Source organism: Falco biarmicus, chromosome 5 (genome assembly GCF_023638135.1).
Source record: "Falco biarmicus isolate bFalBia1 chromosome 5, bFalBia1.pri, whole genome shotgun sequence".
Taxonomy (NCBI): Eukaryota; Metazoa; Chordata; class Aves; order Falconiformes; family Falconidae; genus Falco; species Falco biarmicus.
This window is the reverse complement of record NC_079292.1, coordinates 28,665,215-28,678,327: the sequence shown is the minus strand read 5'-3', so window position 1 is coordinate 28,678,327 and position 13,113 is coordinate 28,665,215. Positions and strand designations below refer to the sequence as shown.

Sequence of the window (13,113 nt, the reverse complement as noted above, 5' to 3'; positions counted from 1 at the left end):
GGTTTTTTCCCTCAGGTGAGTTTTGATTTACATAGGCAGGAACTCCAGGATTTCTGAGGCTTGTACCACACTTTCAGGATGGATTAAAACTGGTAAAGCAGCTCCAAAGATTTTGGAGGCAGGAGAGAAGGAGAAAAAAAAAAGTGATTCCTGATTGTGTAATATCCACTTCAGGAAATGAGAGGATGTTTACTGGGGAAAGAACAAATATCCGGGCTGTGAGATTATAAGAAAAATCTTCCTCCACCAGCCTGTACGCTGAAGAAATGACTGCCAGAGCCACTATATAAACTATACTCACTGAATAGATTTAGGTTGAGAAAGTAGTTTCCTAAGGAGCGGCATGCAGGATCCTGCAATCAGTACTGACCTGCTGAAATTTCACTCCGTGACCCAACCGCTGGCTCTCGCAAAGAAGTTTTGCATTTGGTTCAATCACATAAACTTGATTTAAGCCGTGGGATGCTCTTGCTGTCAGCACTGTTCTGCATGGCAAAACTGAGCGGACATCACCCCTGCAGCATAAAACCACTTCTCAACCTTGTCCTGCCTGGCATGACAAGTGGTTCTGCAGGTAGATTTTAGGTTCAAATTCAGTTTCCTCAAAGTTTAGATAGAGCATCTCAACCTAAGACGCACCCATCTCTATCAGTTAGGCGCGGCTGACATTTCACATATGCAGATTTAGGCAATCATATACCGAACCCATTGTCTGCAGGCTTCATTCATTCCCATCAAGCCTGCAAATACATATTCAATGTATTCTTTCAACAAAAGCAGTCAACATCAGACATAAAAATGAAACATAAACCTCCCAGCATCACTGAGAACAGAAACCCCAGTAAGGACCATTATTCCTTTGCTACACCAGTGAAACTCTACTTATGTGAAACACAGCACTTGCAAAACAAGTGCTTTTGTTTGCACTGCATTCCAAAACATGAGGCTTAAATAAACAAACCCTGGAATGTGAATGAACTGGCCAATATATGGGATCAGACAGTTACCCCTGGCGCATCCCCGCTGACGTCTGTGGAATTCTGCCAGGGATTAATCTAACCCTGGGTTCCTGAAAAATAAAATAGCATCTGTCTTTCTCCGGCAGCAGCTTCCACTGTAGCTGGGAGCACTTTTCCTGGAGGCTTGCTGAGTTCAAACATGGAGCAGGATATTTCACGAAGCAAATGTCACCAAGACAGGTGGTAAAATGGCACTGGGCCAGGTGGCTTGTGAAGGCAGAAGCTACTTTTAAAGGGCAGATTTTTTTATACCTCAGAGGCACCTATGGTTTCTGAAATGTTTTGTCATCAGTAATAAATTGCTACAACACTTCGAACTGTACAGTTCTGTGGGGTTGTTTAGTTTTTTAAAAGGTTGTATCATAAAATACCAGGGTCCCTTTTACAAAATAACCAAGTGGAAAAAGCAAAAAGGCTTCCCAGAATCTTTCCTGAGCTTCTAAAATTCTGAAATTTCCTGAGAATTCTGAAATTCAAGGGTGGTCTTGCGACTTCCTTGCGTCCCCAGATGATGTGCATTACTCCCAGACCCCTGGGGACCTCTGTCCCAATGACTTATTCATCACAGCTGGTCGACAAGGGACAGACTCTGGCATGAACCCAAAGTCAGAGTCAAACTCTGGTTTTTTGGGCACCAAACACATTTGTCATCTACCACTGCTCTGTTTGCAAAAAAAACCCCACAACAACCAACCAAAATCCAAACAGAACAAAAACCCCCTCACTCTTTGCTAATACTAAATATGGTATAGATCTGGTCCATAATAGGACATTGCAAAACTCAGAGCAGAGTCATCTACCAAACCAGTTCCAGCACAGGGCTTGCGGGGATTTGGGACTGGATATATCCTGGATTCAGCTCTGGGTTTAGGCATGTCCTGCCCTGCATTCTGCGCTCACCACTATACAGCAACTATTTGTCCTGAAGAAATCTGAATGGTCATGTGTCAGCACATGAGGCAGGGAGTCATCTCTTACCAGCAGTGCAGCTGATCCACTCCTACTCCTTGGACGTGCCACTTTAGCCAAAATTTGCATATCAGGGTACCAATATATATATTTTTGTAATCCCATTATCATTGAGTAGCTAGTGCTTTGTGAAACCAGGGAGCTGGGGAGCAAACTATGATCAAAATAATCACAAAGCAGGGATGCAGCTATTTCAAATACATTCAGCTAATATTTGTCCTAAGACCTTTTTGTCTTCCCTATGCCTGTTTGAGCATGATAGCTCCTTGCGATGGTCATGCTGAGAGCATTTCTGGCATTTAGAGTCAGGCTCATCTCACTGAGCATCAGATGTGTAGCTCTGACTGGACTGTCTAAACTGCCCTTGGAGTCAACGGAGACCACCGGGCTTTTCTCGGGTGTAATTCATCAGACCCATTATGGATGTCTTCCTCAAGATGAGATGAATCCCACCACATACATCCATCAGAACCATTATGGATGTCTTCCTCGAGGTGAATCCCACCATGGAAATCCCTGTTTGTTCTCCTGGGATATAATGCAAGGGTAGCTGACTTGCTCAGATATCAATATCCTTGCAGAAGACTGGATTCGTAGGGGAGATGGATCCCACCGTGGCCTCACCTTGACTGAGTCACCTTAAGGTAAAGTTAGCCATCAACACATTTAAACACCCTCCACTGGCACTGGATTAACATCTCCCAAGGGTGGTTTCAACCCACCCTAAGAGGGGTGTCTGAGGTGAACCAGTCTCAGGAGGTTCCTGCTGTTTCCACCGACAGGACGAGGAGCTCCCCTGGCCGCTCCACCATGCCCGCAGCAATAGCTAGTCAAGTGCAATTACACCCCCGCAAACAAAAACCTTCTAACAGTAGGATGTCATTTCTCCTATACTCAGTCCTCAGTAATGGAGAAAAATTCTCCCAAACACACTTTTTTATTTCTTGTTGTAAAGGTATTATAATTATTACTGACTCCCAGGAGCACAAAAATTATATCCCTTTGTACTTCTGTGTTAGTCAGAAGCCAGAAAATGCTTTCAGCCCTGTGTAAGATAAATAAATATAGGTCTGTTCTGACCAAATTGATTTTATTCACTTTTGAACTGACAGAGACTTCAATTTGAGTTATGGCTTTCAGAGGCCACATTAAAGCCAAGCCCTGTGCAGAGCTGAAATGGGACATATTTTCAGCAAAAAGTGAGATCTTAGGGATATCTTGTCATGTAGCATTTTCTTTCCTTTTGAATTTACCAGTCACTGCATCTTCCATAATAAAGTATCATTTAAGCCAAGGTAAAGTTCAACGTGATAAATGTTGACTCTTAAAAACCAAGCAAACAAACAAAAAACCCCCGTGAAATACAGACTTCTTTTAAAATTCTAAAATTTCTTTTTTCAAACTACTTTAACATCTTCCATTTAGAGTCATGAGGATTCTCAAGCTATAAAAAGTGATTTTTGAGTTAATTTTTTAAGAATCACAGCAGTCAAGTTAGGAATTTATCAAAAATTTAAGATAACTAACAGCCAATATGAGGAATTCCCTAACACCGAAGTTCTTGATCTTCGTGACCGTTGAAAAGCAGAACTGGAGAACTTGTCATCCTCTCACTGGGACTATTTTCATGCACAGGACATATAAGAAACTACTTCCCAATGAGCACTCATCAGCGTTGTTCTATCAGGAAAAGTGCGCAACAATCCATATACCCAGACACAGAAAGCAGCTTAGCAGAAGGTTTCACTTTCAGACATTTCACATAGCACAGCAATTACGCAGAGTAATTAACTCTCTGCAAACACTGGGGCTGTTAGAGAGCTATGTTTTTTAAACGATGGAAGTTGCTGGACCTGTCAGTTCTTCAGAAAAATGTGATAAAGAAAGACAGCCCTCCCAGGATATTTCTAGGACACCCAGATTTCATCTGCCTGGAGTCCTGCTGACAAACCAGCAACTGCTTTTAGGAAAGTGAAACCGAATACAGCTCAGCTCATCTGCTCTGCCACATGCTGGGACCTGGAATTCAGCTGATAATAACCTCAAATTGAAGGCACAGATTTGTTTGACACCATCTTCAAAGCAAATTGTCTTGCAGGTCATGCCAAACCCAAACTTGCACCGCACTGAGACACAAAAAAGCACTTTGCAAACCCTTGTAAAGGTTTATTGGTGTGCTCGATACACACCAGGAACGACACAGTAAAGGCATACACACGTCTTATAAAAGTTTACACATGTATTTAACAGCTCCCCACTTACCTGACTCCACGGCTTCTTTAACCATCACAGCACAGTACGGGTTAATCACCTCCCCCTGGGATGGCAGGTAAGGGCCACTGTCATAGTTGGATAAACCAATACGCAGAAAGGGAGACATGACAAGTCCTGCGTCAAACAAAAGACAGGCGATACTTGGGAAGAGTCTAAAAATTCCCTCGGTTTTAACCAGCCTCTTATCTCCGTGGGCCAGGGGCACGCCGGCCGTTAGCTGTCCATCCGACTGGAGACTCTCCGGCTTCCTCCACTGCCTAGTGAGATGACAGACTGACCCAGTGCCACTTAACGTGCGTAAGGTAGCGTAACCCAGCTGTCCACTTAACTCGTCATGTAGCTGAGCTCACCGTGGGGCTGGAAAGACCCACAACAGCAGTTTTGGGTACTGGTGACGTGACACCAGCTGTCAGGAACAAGAATGAGAATACGCAGCAGTCAAATCGGGACCTTCTCAGATAGGATAACCTCTGCCATAACTTATATTGAGTCACGCGTTCAAGATCCCAAATGCGATGAGAATAGAAAGGGTTTTGGGAACACAAGGTTGTTGGAAGCCTGCAAGCTGAACATGAAACTGTGAAATAACTGTGTACTATTTATATACAGCATGGAAATGATCTTGGGTGTTCCACTGCCTGGATGCTGACCCATATTCACCAGTGAAGCTATAAAGAGAAAATTCAGCTCGTATGAACCACCCTGTGTAGACAGTAAAGCAAGGAGAAAACAAAAGGGATCTCAGGATAATTTTAAACAGAAGAAAACAGAAACATATAAAATCAAGATGCCAGAAAATAGAACAAAGCCTTTAGGTTCGTCTTCTCTGTAGGCTTTCAGAGTTCCAGAGAAAAGGCTTAATGAAACCAGAAATTATTAACTGGTGCCCATCATTGTGCCATCTGGGCCCAAGGACTGGGATTTACCCCCCAACTTTTGTGTCAACTTCTAAGCTTGTCATTCCTGGCTCCCCTTCTAGTCAAAGGGGAGCAAGAGGCGCTCTGAACTCGGCTGCTGATGTCTATGTCTTGGACCACCCCAGTTAAAAGGCATGAGCTCTATCACCAGCTGTTACCTGCCTAATATATTGACAGCAATATATTGTTTAACTACAAAAGCAAAAAGTTGAATGATTTGTGGTGTGGGATGCAGCCCAAGCCCCTTCTCCTTTTTACACATAAAATGCTCTATCCCAAGAGCAGCTTCTCTAGCCTCACACAGAAGAAGATCCAGATTCTTTGCTGGGAATGGGGTTTTCTTACCTGTAAATGGTATTTTCCTGACAGACAAGTTCAGTCTCTGGCAAGAGGGGCTTCTCTTCTCATCACAGTTGTGGACAACATGGAAAGGGTTCTCTCAGCTGAAAGAATGAGGATAACTGCACCTCTGGCCGGGCTGATTTTAAAACTTGGACTCTCTGTTCAAGAAGACAGGAGGCAAGACCATCAGGGAGAGAGGAAAACTTGAGAAACAAAGACACAGCCCTTTGCTTGAGCATCTTCTTTCTTACCCAGCAGTGTGGAGTGGTGAGTTTCCATCAGCCCCCTGTGCAAAAGTCTAGGGCGGCTGTAAAACTCAGGACAACTTTCTGTTAGCGCGTGGCCAGGTCACAGCAAGTTGTTGTTTTGCTTCTGTCCTGGATATGGTGAGATCTTCTCCTTCTTTCTGTTTTATGAAATTAAGAGAAACAGCTACAGTTAGCACTGGGACTGAAACAGCAAATGTTCTGGCCCAAATATTCACAAGTACTGAGCACTCACACTGCAACACTTTCTTGACACTTTGGCAAACAGATGGCCCATGCAGCCAACTGCAGCTATTCCCTGAGAGAGATTTCAGTAGGGGAGGCTTCCCAGGAGGTTTTCCTAAATTTGTGACCCTACATAAGGACAGTCTATACAATGGACAGCATAAGAAGACTCTCCTTCCCATTTGAGCTCCTGGGTAGCCTAGCTAACAGCTGGGATGAGCTGTCAGGAAAACAACAAAGAATCATAAACCCTCTTGGATACTGCACTTAGAAGAAAACCATTGAGTTTCTGGGGAAGACAGAATAGGATAGGAAGAGAGAAAAAAATCCTGTGACATGTCTACCGTGTATCCCTAGGAATGCACAGATCATTGGGCCACCAGCAGCATCAGACCTCCTCTGAAGACTGTCCAAGGACATCTGCAAGTGGCACTGCCCTCAGCTGGGAAAACTTCAGGGCATCTGCAGTTTTACAGAAGCTAGTGGGGAAAGCAAAGCACCACCTGGGGCTGCATGCAGATTAGGATGATCCTGTTCTCTTCTGAATGAGAGCAGCATCTCTCTGAAGGATTTTTCAGAAATACATTAGCCACAAGCCTGATGAACTTGCTGTGGAAAGCCACTTGCATTTAGATATTGAAGCATAGGTACCTCTGTAAGGAGGGGCATTTGTGGCACTGCACAACAGTACAGTGAATGGTTTATGTGTGGTCCATGGAAAAAAAAGGTTAAAATTTCTGGCTGGACTGACAGAAGCAGAGAAAGCTGATCAAATTAAGTAGGCAAAAAATCTCTTTAAGATGAAGAAATATATGTATATGTATTTCCCCCACTGTTTGATCAACTATTTCAAAAAATAAGAAGCTTGCCTTATCGAAAGACTAAGGGTCTCCGGCAGCAGAAGGGAAATCCAAGTAGTTGCATGTTCTGTCTGCATAATGGAGCATCAGTGTGGAAAGCTAACAAGAGCCAAAGACTATGACCAACAGTCAAAACACCTGCATCGTGCTTCTGTGTCAACGGAGATGTATTCTCTTCGCCTCTACCATGCTACACTAATAGTTCTGGTGACTGCTGGGCAAGAGAAAATTAAGTATCCTCTTCCAAATCCCCAATTCCCACACCTTTGGCTTTAAGAAGCTATTTTTCCATGGGTAGGAGCAGGAGGAAATTCAGGGAGGGCTGTAAGCACTCCCTTACCAGGACTTTCAAAACTTACCTTTAAAAACTCAGAGTGCTAGCCAGAATTACTAGTCAACATGTTGAACATCTAAGAACATGAGTGTTGCTAAAGGAAACCAAAGGTTTTTTAATGGCTCCTCAGCACTAAAATGTAGTAATACTATTGGCTCAAGTATGAAAGAAACAAAATTAGGGTTAAAACCTTGAGCCTGGCATTTATCATTTCAGTGAAACCAATGTTGTTACAACACAGTCAAAACTGTGAAAGCATCTTGTCCTGCTAAATACTCACATCACTGCTCCAAAAATCAGTGGCTGGGTGTGCTACAAGACAGCTCTTCAGGTCTGTGGATCTGTACCCTAAACAGTGACATTTAAAACTTTATTCCTAGCCTTAAATGCTGGACAACCCCTCCCTCCCCGCCAGTGCAATACTTCATTTTAGCTCTGTGCAATCAAGCACTTCACGGACTTGTTTCCCAGAGGGGTTGTGGAATTGCCATCCTTGGAGATATTCAAAAGCCGTCCAGACATGGTCCTGGGCAACCAGCTCCAGGTGGCTCTGCTTGAGCAGGAGAGTTTGACAAGATGACTTCCAGAAGTCACTTCCAACCTCAACCAGCTGGTGATTCTGTGAAAACATGGATGGGACAGGTCTCACCTAACCCTAGATGTCTATAGCATCTGCATCTCCATGTGAGGCAGTTACCTGGGCTCCTGAGAGAGGAACAGAGAGAAACTGGCCCTCTCAGATCATGAGCTGGACCCATTTTAGACCCCTCTGTTAGCATGTGATGAACCTGCTTCTCTCCTTGGAGATCCAAGGGGAGTGCCTGGAGATGATCTGTTCAACCGCAGCACCTCCACTGTAGTGATCTGGTTTTGATCAGATACCTCAAGCCATTAAATTTAAAAGAATTTCCTGCATTGTAGCAGATCTAAAAGACTTACACTGGGACTTCATGTAAACCAGTCTACTGTGTGAGATGTTCTGCAGCCACCAGCAAACAGGCAAGAATTTTCTACTCAGCTGCAAAGCAACGTAGGTTTAGCACACCTGGTGCTAGCACTAGCAAATCAACAGCTGCCTGTACAAGCCTTGCAAGGGCTAGGTAAAAGCTAGCTAAAATCAGAGTTTACTGCTGTACCAGCCTCATGTGAGCACTCTGCCCTGGAGTGAATTTCTTCACCCTGTCCAATAAATCAAGGAAAATAACTGGTTTCCTGCTTCTCTCTCACTGTCTTTCCTGAAACCACTTTGGCTTTGGCCCAAACATCTGTTTTCCAGGTCATATCTCCAGCATTTGCTACTACAGGACTGCTACTTGGCTCTCATCCACAGCCGTAAACAATTAAGAAACAACACAACTCAGCTCCAGCATTGGCTCACTGTAATTGCAGCAGTTTAATTTAACACTAAGAGCAGCTGCAATGGATATGGACAATGTCTGCTTAATTTCCCAGCGGAAAGGATACTATAAGGTATCTGAAAACTAAGGATGAAATGCATCTTTCTCTAAAGGACCACCTGCAACTTCTCCTCCAATAAAACATGAAATACAGTGTCATTTGGGTTCACCAATACTGCACTCTGCTTCGCTGACACAGGGGAGCTTTGCCCACTCCGGAGAATAATGCAACATATGGAAATCATTCCCAGATGTTATTAGGAAGCAATAAACTCCTCAATATCCTTAATCAATTGTCGTTAAGGAGAGGGGAAGAAATGAGCTCCTGCTCTTAGTCAGCAGAAGAACCGTGCTGAGGATAGCTGCCTTTAGTGGGAGTTATGCTTTCGTGCTTTGCTGACTGAAAATGGATGCATGTATGATGCAGTAAAGATGGCAATTTACTGAATGAGGGCCAGCTGGGAGGGGAGAGGAAGTATTTCTAGAGTTGAGATGCTGCTTTCCTAATGTCATCAAACTCATTTTCTGGAGGTCAGAGGGAGTATTTCCAGCTCTTTCCCCTTTTTGACGCAAAACCGTGCATGCAAAATGAGTTCATAATCTGAGGATCAGCATCACTAAGAAGGAAAGGAAACAGGAGTTATAGCTGAAGGGTATGAACTTTCCTTCACTCCCTGAAAGGCATCTCCCAGCCAAAAAGGCAGGTCCTGACCTTGCAAAGATCTGTTTATATAGCTGGTGGAGACCTGTACATAAGCATAACTCAACACACCTCAGGGTCTCCCTGCAGATTTCAAGAGCAATGCTGAACACCAGCAGTGATGGCTGGAGTCCCTGTGCCTGCCCCCTGACTCCTCGTATCTCACAGACCATGCAGTAGGGAACAGGGATCTAAGTAACTCCCTTGAGTGACTTTCATTTCGGATGCCCAGGATCACATATTATTTCAATAGAGGTCAAACCAGCCTGTCCATAATGTTCAGAACCCCTCGGGGTGCCACCCAACATTTCTCACACTTTGCTTTTACAAGGAGACGGATCGGAGGAGGAGGAGGAAAAGGGGGTGAATTTGCATAGCCATTTATGTTTCCCTCCCTCATAGCCAGCCACCCATCTGCAGCATCTCACAAAGGTGGTGGAGGGAGAGGGTGCGGAAAGGCACGACCAGCAGCCTCTGATGGGATTGGTACGATACCAGACCCGTGCAACTCAAGAGCCTCCCAAAATTTCATGGAACAGCTTGATTCCAGAACATAGGGTGATGCTTTCCATGCAAACCCTTCCCCATCGCTTGCAGGCACAGAGGACCCAAGCAAAGCATTTCTTCTGCCACATAGAAATGATGCTTGCAGGCTTTGCTGGGGCCAATGGCAAGCATGGGAATGGGCATTTCTCTGGGGCATCTTGTGATGCTGTTTAGAGCAAGCTGCATGTATCGGTAACAGGACCTGGTCTCCTATATATAGCCCACAAACATAGCTGTTTGGACTCTGCTGAGTTCATGTGGTTTCCTCCTGTTTCATTTATTGTGCACAAGCCAAGACCAGAGCCTCAGCTCTATTTTCAGATCTTATATGTGATTTAGCTACAGTGGAGTTAACTCAGGCAAACAGATTTACAGCTGTGAAAGGGCTGGTATTCATCCCACTGGGGGAATTGCAGAAAATTGCTGCTGGGCATGCCAGTGCTCATTGCATACACTCACAGACTCTTGGATGGAATCTACAACCATTCAAGCATATACGTGTGTATCTGGGTCTTAAAAACAGGGGATTTGTACTTTGCTGTCCTTAGGTCTCCGCATAACAATCGCTTTAACCTGACCTAAATGCAGGCTACTTCCAAAGACACGGTTCAGCTTTCCAACCCATCCCACACTGCAGGTTCCCAACCTCTTCCAGCACAGCCTGGCACCTGTGTAGGGTCTGGGATTGGGGAGCAGATTTCTTTGAAAGCAACTCCTTTTCTTAACTTGACAAGTGAGTTTACAGTTGCATCCGTTCCCTGATCTGACTGACCCAGCACAGATACAGGGTCCTGCACTAAGCAGGAATGATGGCGTGGGGGATGGTATGCAGCAACTGCATTTTGCTTGGGATAACGAGACTGGGAAATCATAGCCTTGCTGACGGCAAAGAGATTAAGGGTGGATTCACATGAATATATGCAGACAACTGCAGCGCACATATGGACTATCACTCCAGCTCCCATCATATCCAGTGAAGTACTTGTGGGAGTGCATCCTCCCATCCTAAAGAAGACATTTAAACCAGGTTGAGACAATCCTACCCTGGAATTGCTATTTTCCCACCCCGATTACATCTACCCCAAAGATGGCCAAGATCAGTCCCACCACTGATGTTCTGACGCCCAGTGAGAAGGACCCAGACTGTAGAGTGGGATCCACGAGCAGATGCATTCATGCCTAACAGTTACGATAGCTCAGAAAGATAGCAAAATACAGCTGGGTGGGGACCCCAGAGGTCCTGCCTGGCCAGAGCCAAAACCATTTGCTCTAAAAGTCACTCTAGAAATCGAAAAAGCAGCCAGGAACACTCCTCAGCCCTTCTTAATTTGCTCATATAGAAGAAGCCAAAGTCTTATATCAAAAGGAGAATCTGTTTCAGATATGCCCTTTGTTTTCCAGTAGACAACATGAATTTACGTTCCTCTGGAAAAGCAAGACTTTAAAAGCTACAACCCTTGTTATTTGTGCAAAGAGAAGCAGAGCAGACCCACCAGATCTCTATTTGGAATAAACCCCTCCAGGTCCTGTCCCTGAAGCTAGGTCACAACATGGGGTTTGCTCATGTTTAATGAACTTTTGTCATGCATGGTCTTGAAACAAAGCAAGCTTGCACCCTCACCTGTCCCATTGGAAAGATGCACAACTATTCAGCTTACTCTCCCTTGTAAACATATTCTTTTTTTGTGCACTTTTGGGGATCCAGATTATTAAAAGCAACTTGTCAGTTTTCTTTTATTTTTCTGGAAAGCTTCTGGTTCATTTAATTTCCTGTATCACTCCATTTCCGCAACACTTGGGCCACACAAACTCAGAAGAAATGTTTTCAAAATAATTATGCCCACTGCACGTACTTACAATTTTTAATACTAACTTCTCTTTTCAGGTTTTAGTTGTCTTCTGACTAACAAAGGCCAAACTTAAAGCGACAGCACCTGTTTTTTCAAGCACTACACACAAAATTATTTCAAAGAGCTTTTCAACGTAACGAAGGAAACAAAAATATCTTGAAGTGAGACGTAACTACAATATCTCCTTTCCTTTGGCCTCTTGTTCGTTAGCGCAGCAGTTCCTGTATTTCTGTAAGATTTTGGCACTGGTTCACAGACTTCTTGCTATAGTCTTTTTGTTTGGTTTTGGTCGTCTTTTTATTTTATTTTTTTAATGACACAGGTGGAGCATGCCTCAAATACTTCACTGTCTTGTATAAGGATGGTCGTTAATGTACGGAACCTCCTGCCAGTGCCAGCATCCACACCTATATTTTATTTTCTTTCCCTTAAAAAAACCCAGGAAGATTCCCAAGGAGTGGGGCAGGGCCATAATGGGACATGTTAACATCCTTCCTTCTGCAGGCACAGTTTCATGCTTATGGTTAACAGTGTTCAGCAGTAAAGGTATTTAATGGCTTTAATCCCAAAATCTGCTGAAGGTATTTGGACCTGAATCCTGGAAATGTTGGGCTGGAAAAGAGCATTTTGCTTATTCCTCTGCTCCTGGCAGACTATGTCTACATCATCCTTGATGTATCTGCCTAGCCATCTGTCAGGAATGAAGCTTCTTGTGTGTTCAGTGTTGCCACATATTCCTCAAAAACGAGGCCAAATTTGTCACAGAGGAGCCTCAGACTGTCACCAAAGTCCACACTGGATATCCACACCTTACTTCTGTGTGACACAAAAGACTCTGGAAATCTATTTTAGCAAACTGATTTTGATCTAGGCTTGTCCTGTGTTTCTCCAGAGCCCACGCTACTATTTCAGGAGAATTAGTGTTTTCTCCCCACTCTGCAGCACTGGATGTTTCCTATCAGGCTCAGCAGACAGGAACTGCAAAGAGATGCCCGACTGCTGGATAAATGCATTTTAGGCATGCCAACAGCAGGAGCCCGGCTCTGGTCCCCAGCCACCTTCTCCTTGCCTTGCAGTCCTCCCAGTAAGTCTGCAGGAATCCACCCCCTTGAGCACCTGGCTCAGCTCACACTTTGCAGTGAACAGCACCACAGATATTTCAGATAATTCAACCTTCTCCACACCCTTGCAGCTTCACGTTTATTCTGCTAAATACCTTAAAAGCAGAAATACTTCTTGTGCACAGCAGAAGCTGGCAGAGCTGCAGCTTCCGCCTTCATTCTCTGCTCCATCAGTCTTTGCTGCCGTGGCTTCACCAACACCACCACTAAATTTTTGTTTGTTCATTTGCTTTTGTTTCCATCAATCTCAGGGCTCCCTTCTCGCCAACACCATCACAACACCATCCTCTGTG

General features: G+C 44.3%; 1 protein-coding gene across 3 annotated transcripts in view; it reads right to left on the bottom strand.

Annotated features, from left to right (window-relative positions):
- Nucleotides 1–13,113, bottom strand: part of PRKCQ (protein kinase C theta) — a 66,872-nt gene that overhangs the window by 42,183 nt on the left and 11,576 nt on the right. For 2 of the 3 annotated variants that reach the window (XM_056341105.1, XM_056341107.1), the window contains exons 2-4: nt 5,773–5,927; nt 5,525–5,679; nt 4,251–4,376 (exon numbers count right to left, since the gene is read on the bottom strand). In XM_056341105.1, the coding sequence (XP_056197080.1) occupies nt 4,251–4,368 (118 nt within the window). In that variant the 5' untranslated portion in view covers nt 4,369–4,376; nt 5,525–5,679; nt 5,773–5,927. The remainder of the gene's footprint in view (nt 1–4,250; nt 4,377–5,524; nt 5,680–5,772; nt 5,928–13,113) is intronic. The other variant, XM_056341106.1, reaches the window with a different exon arrangement.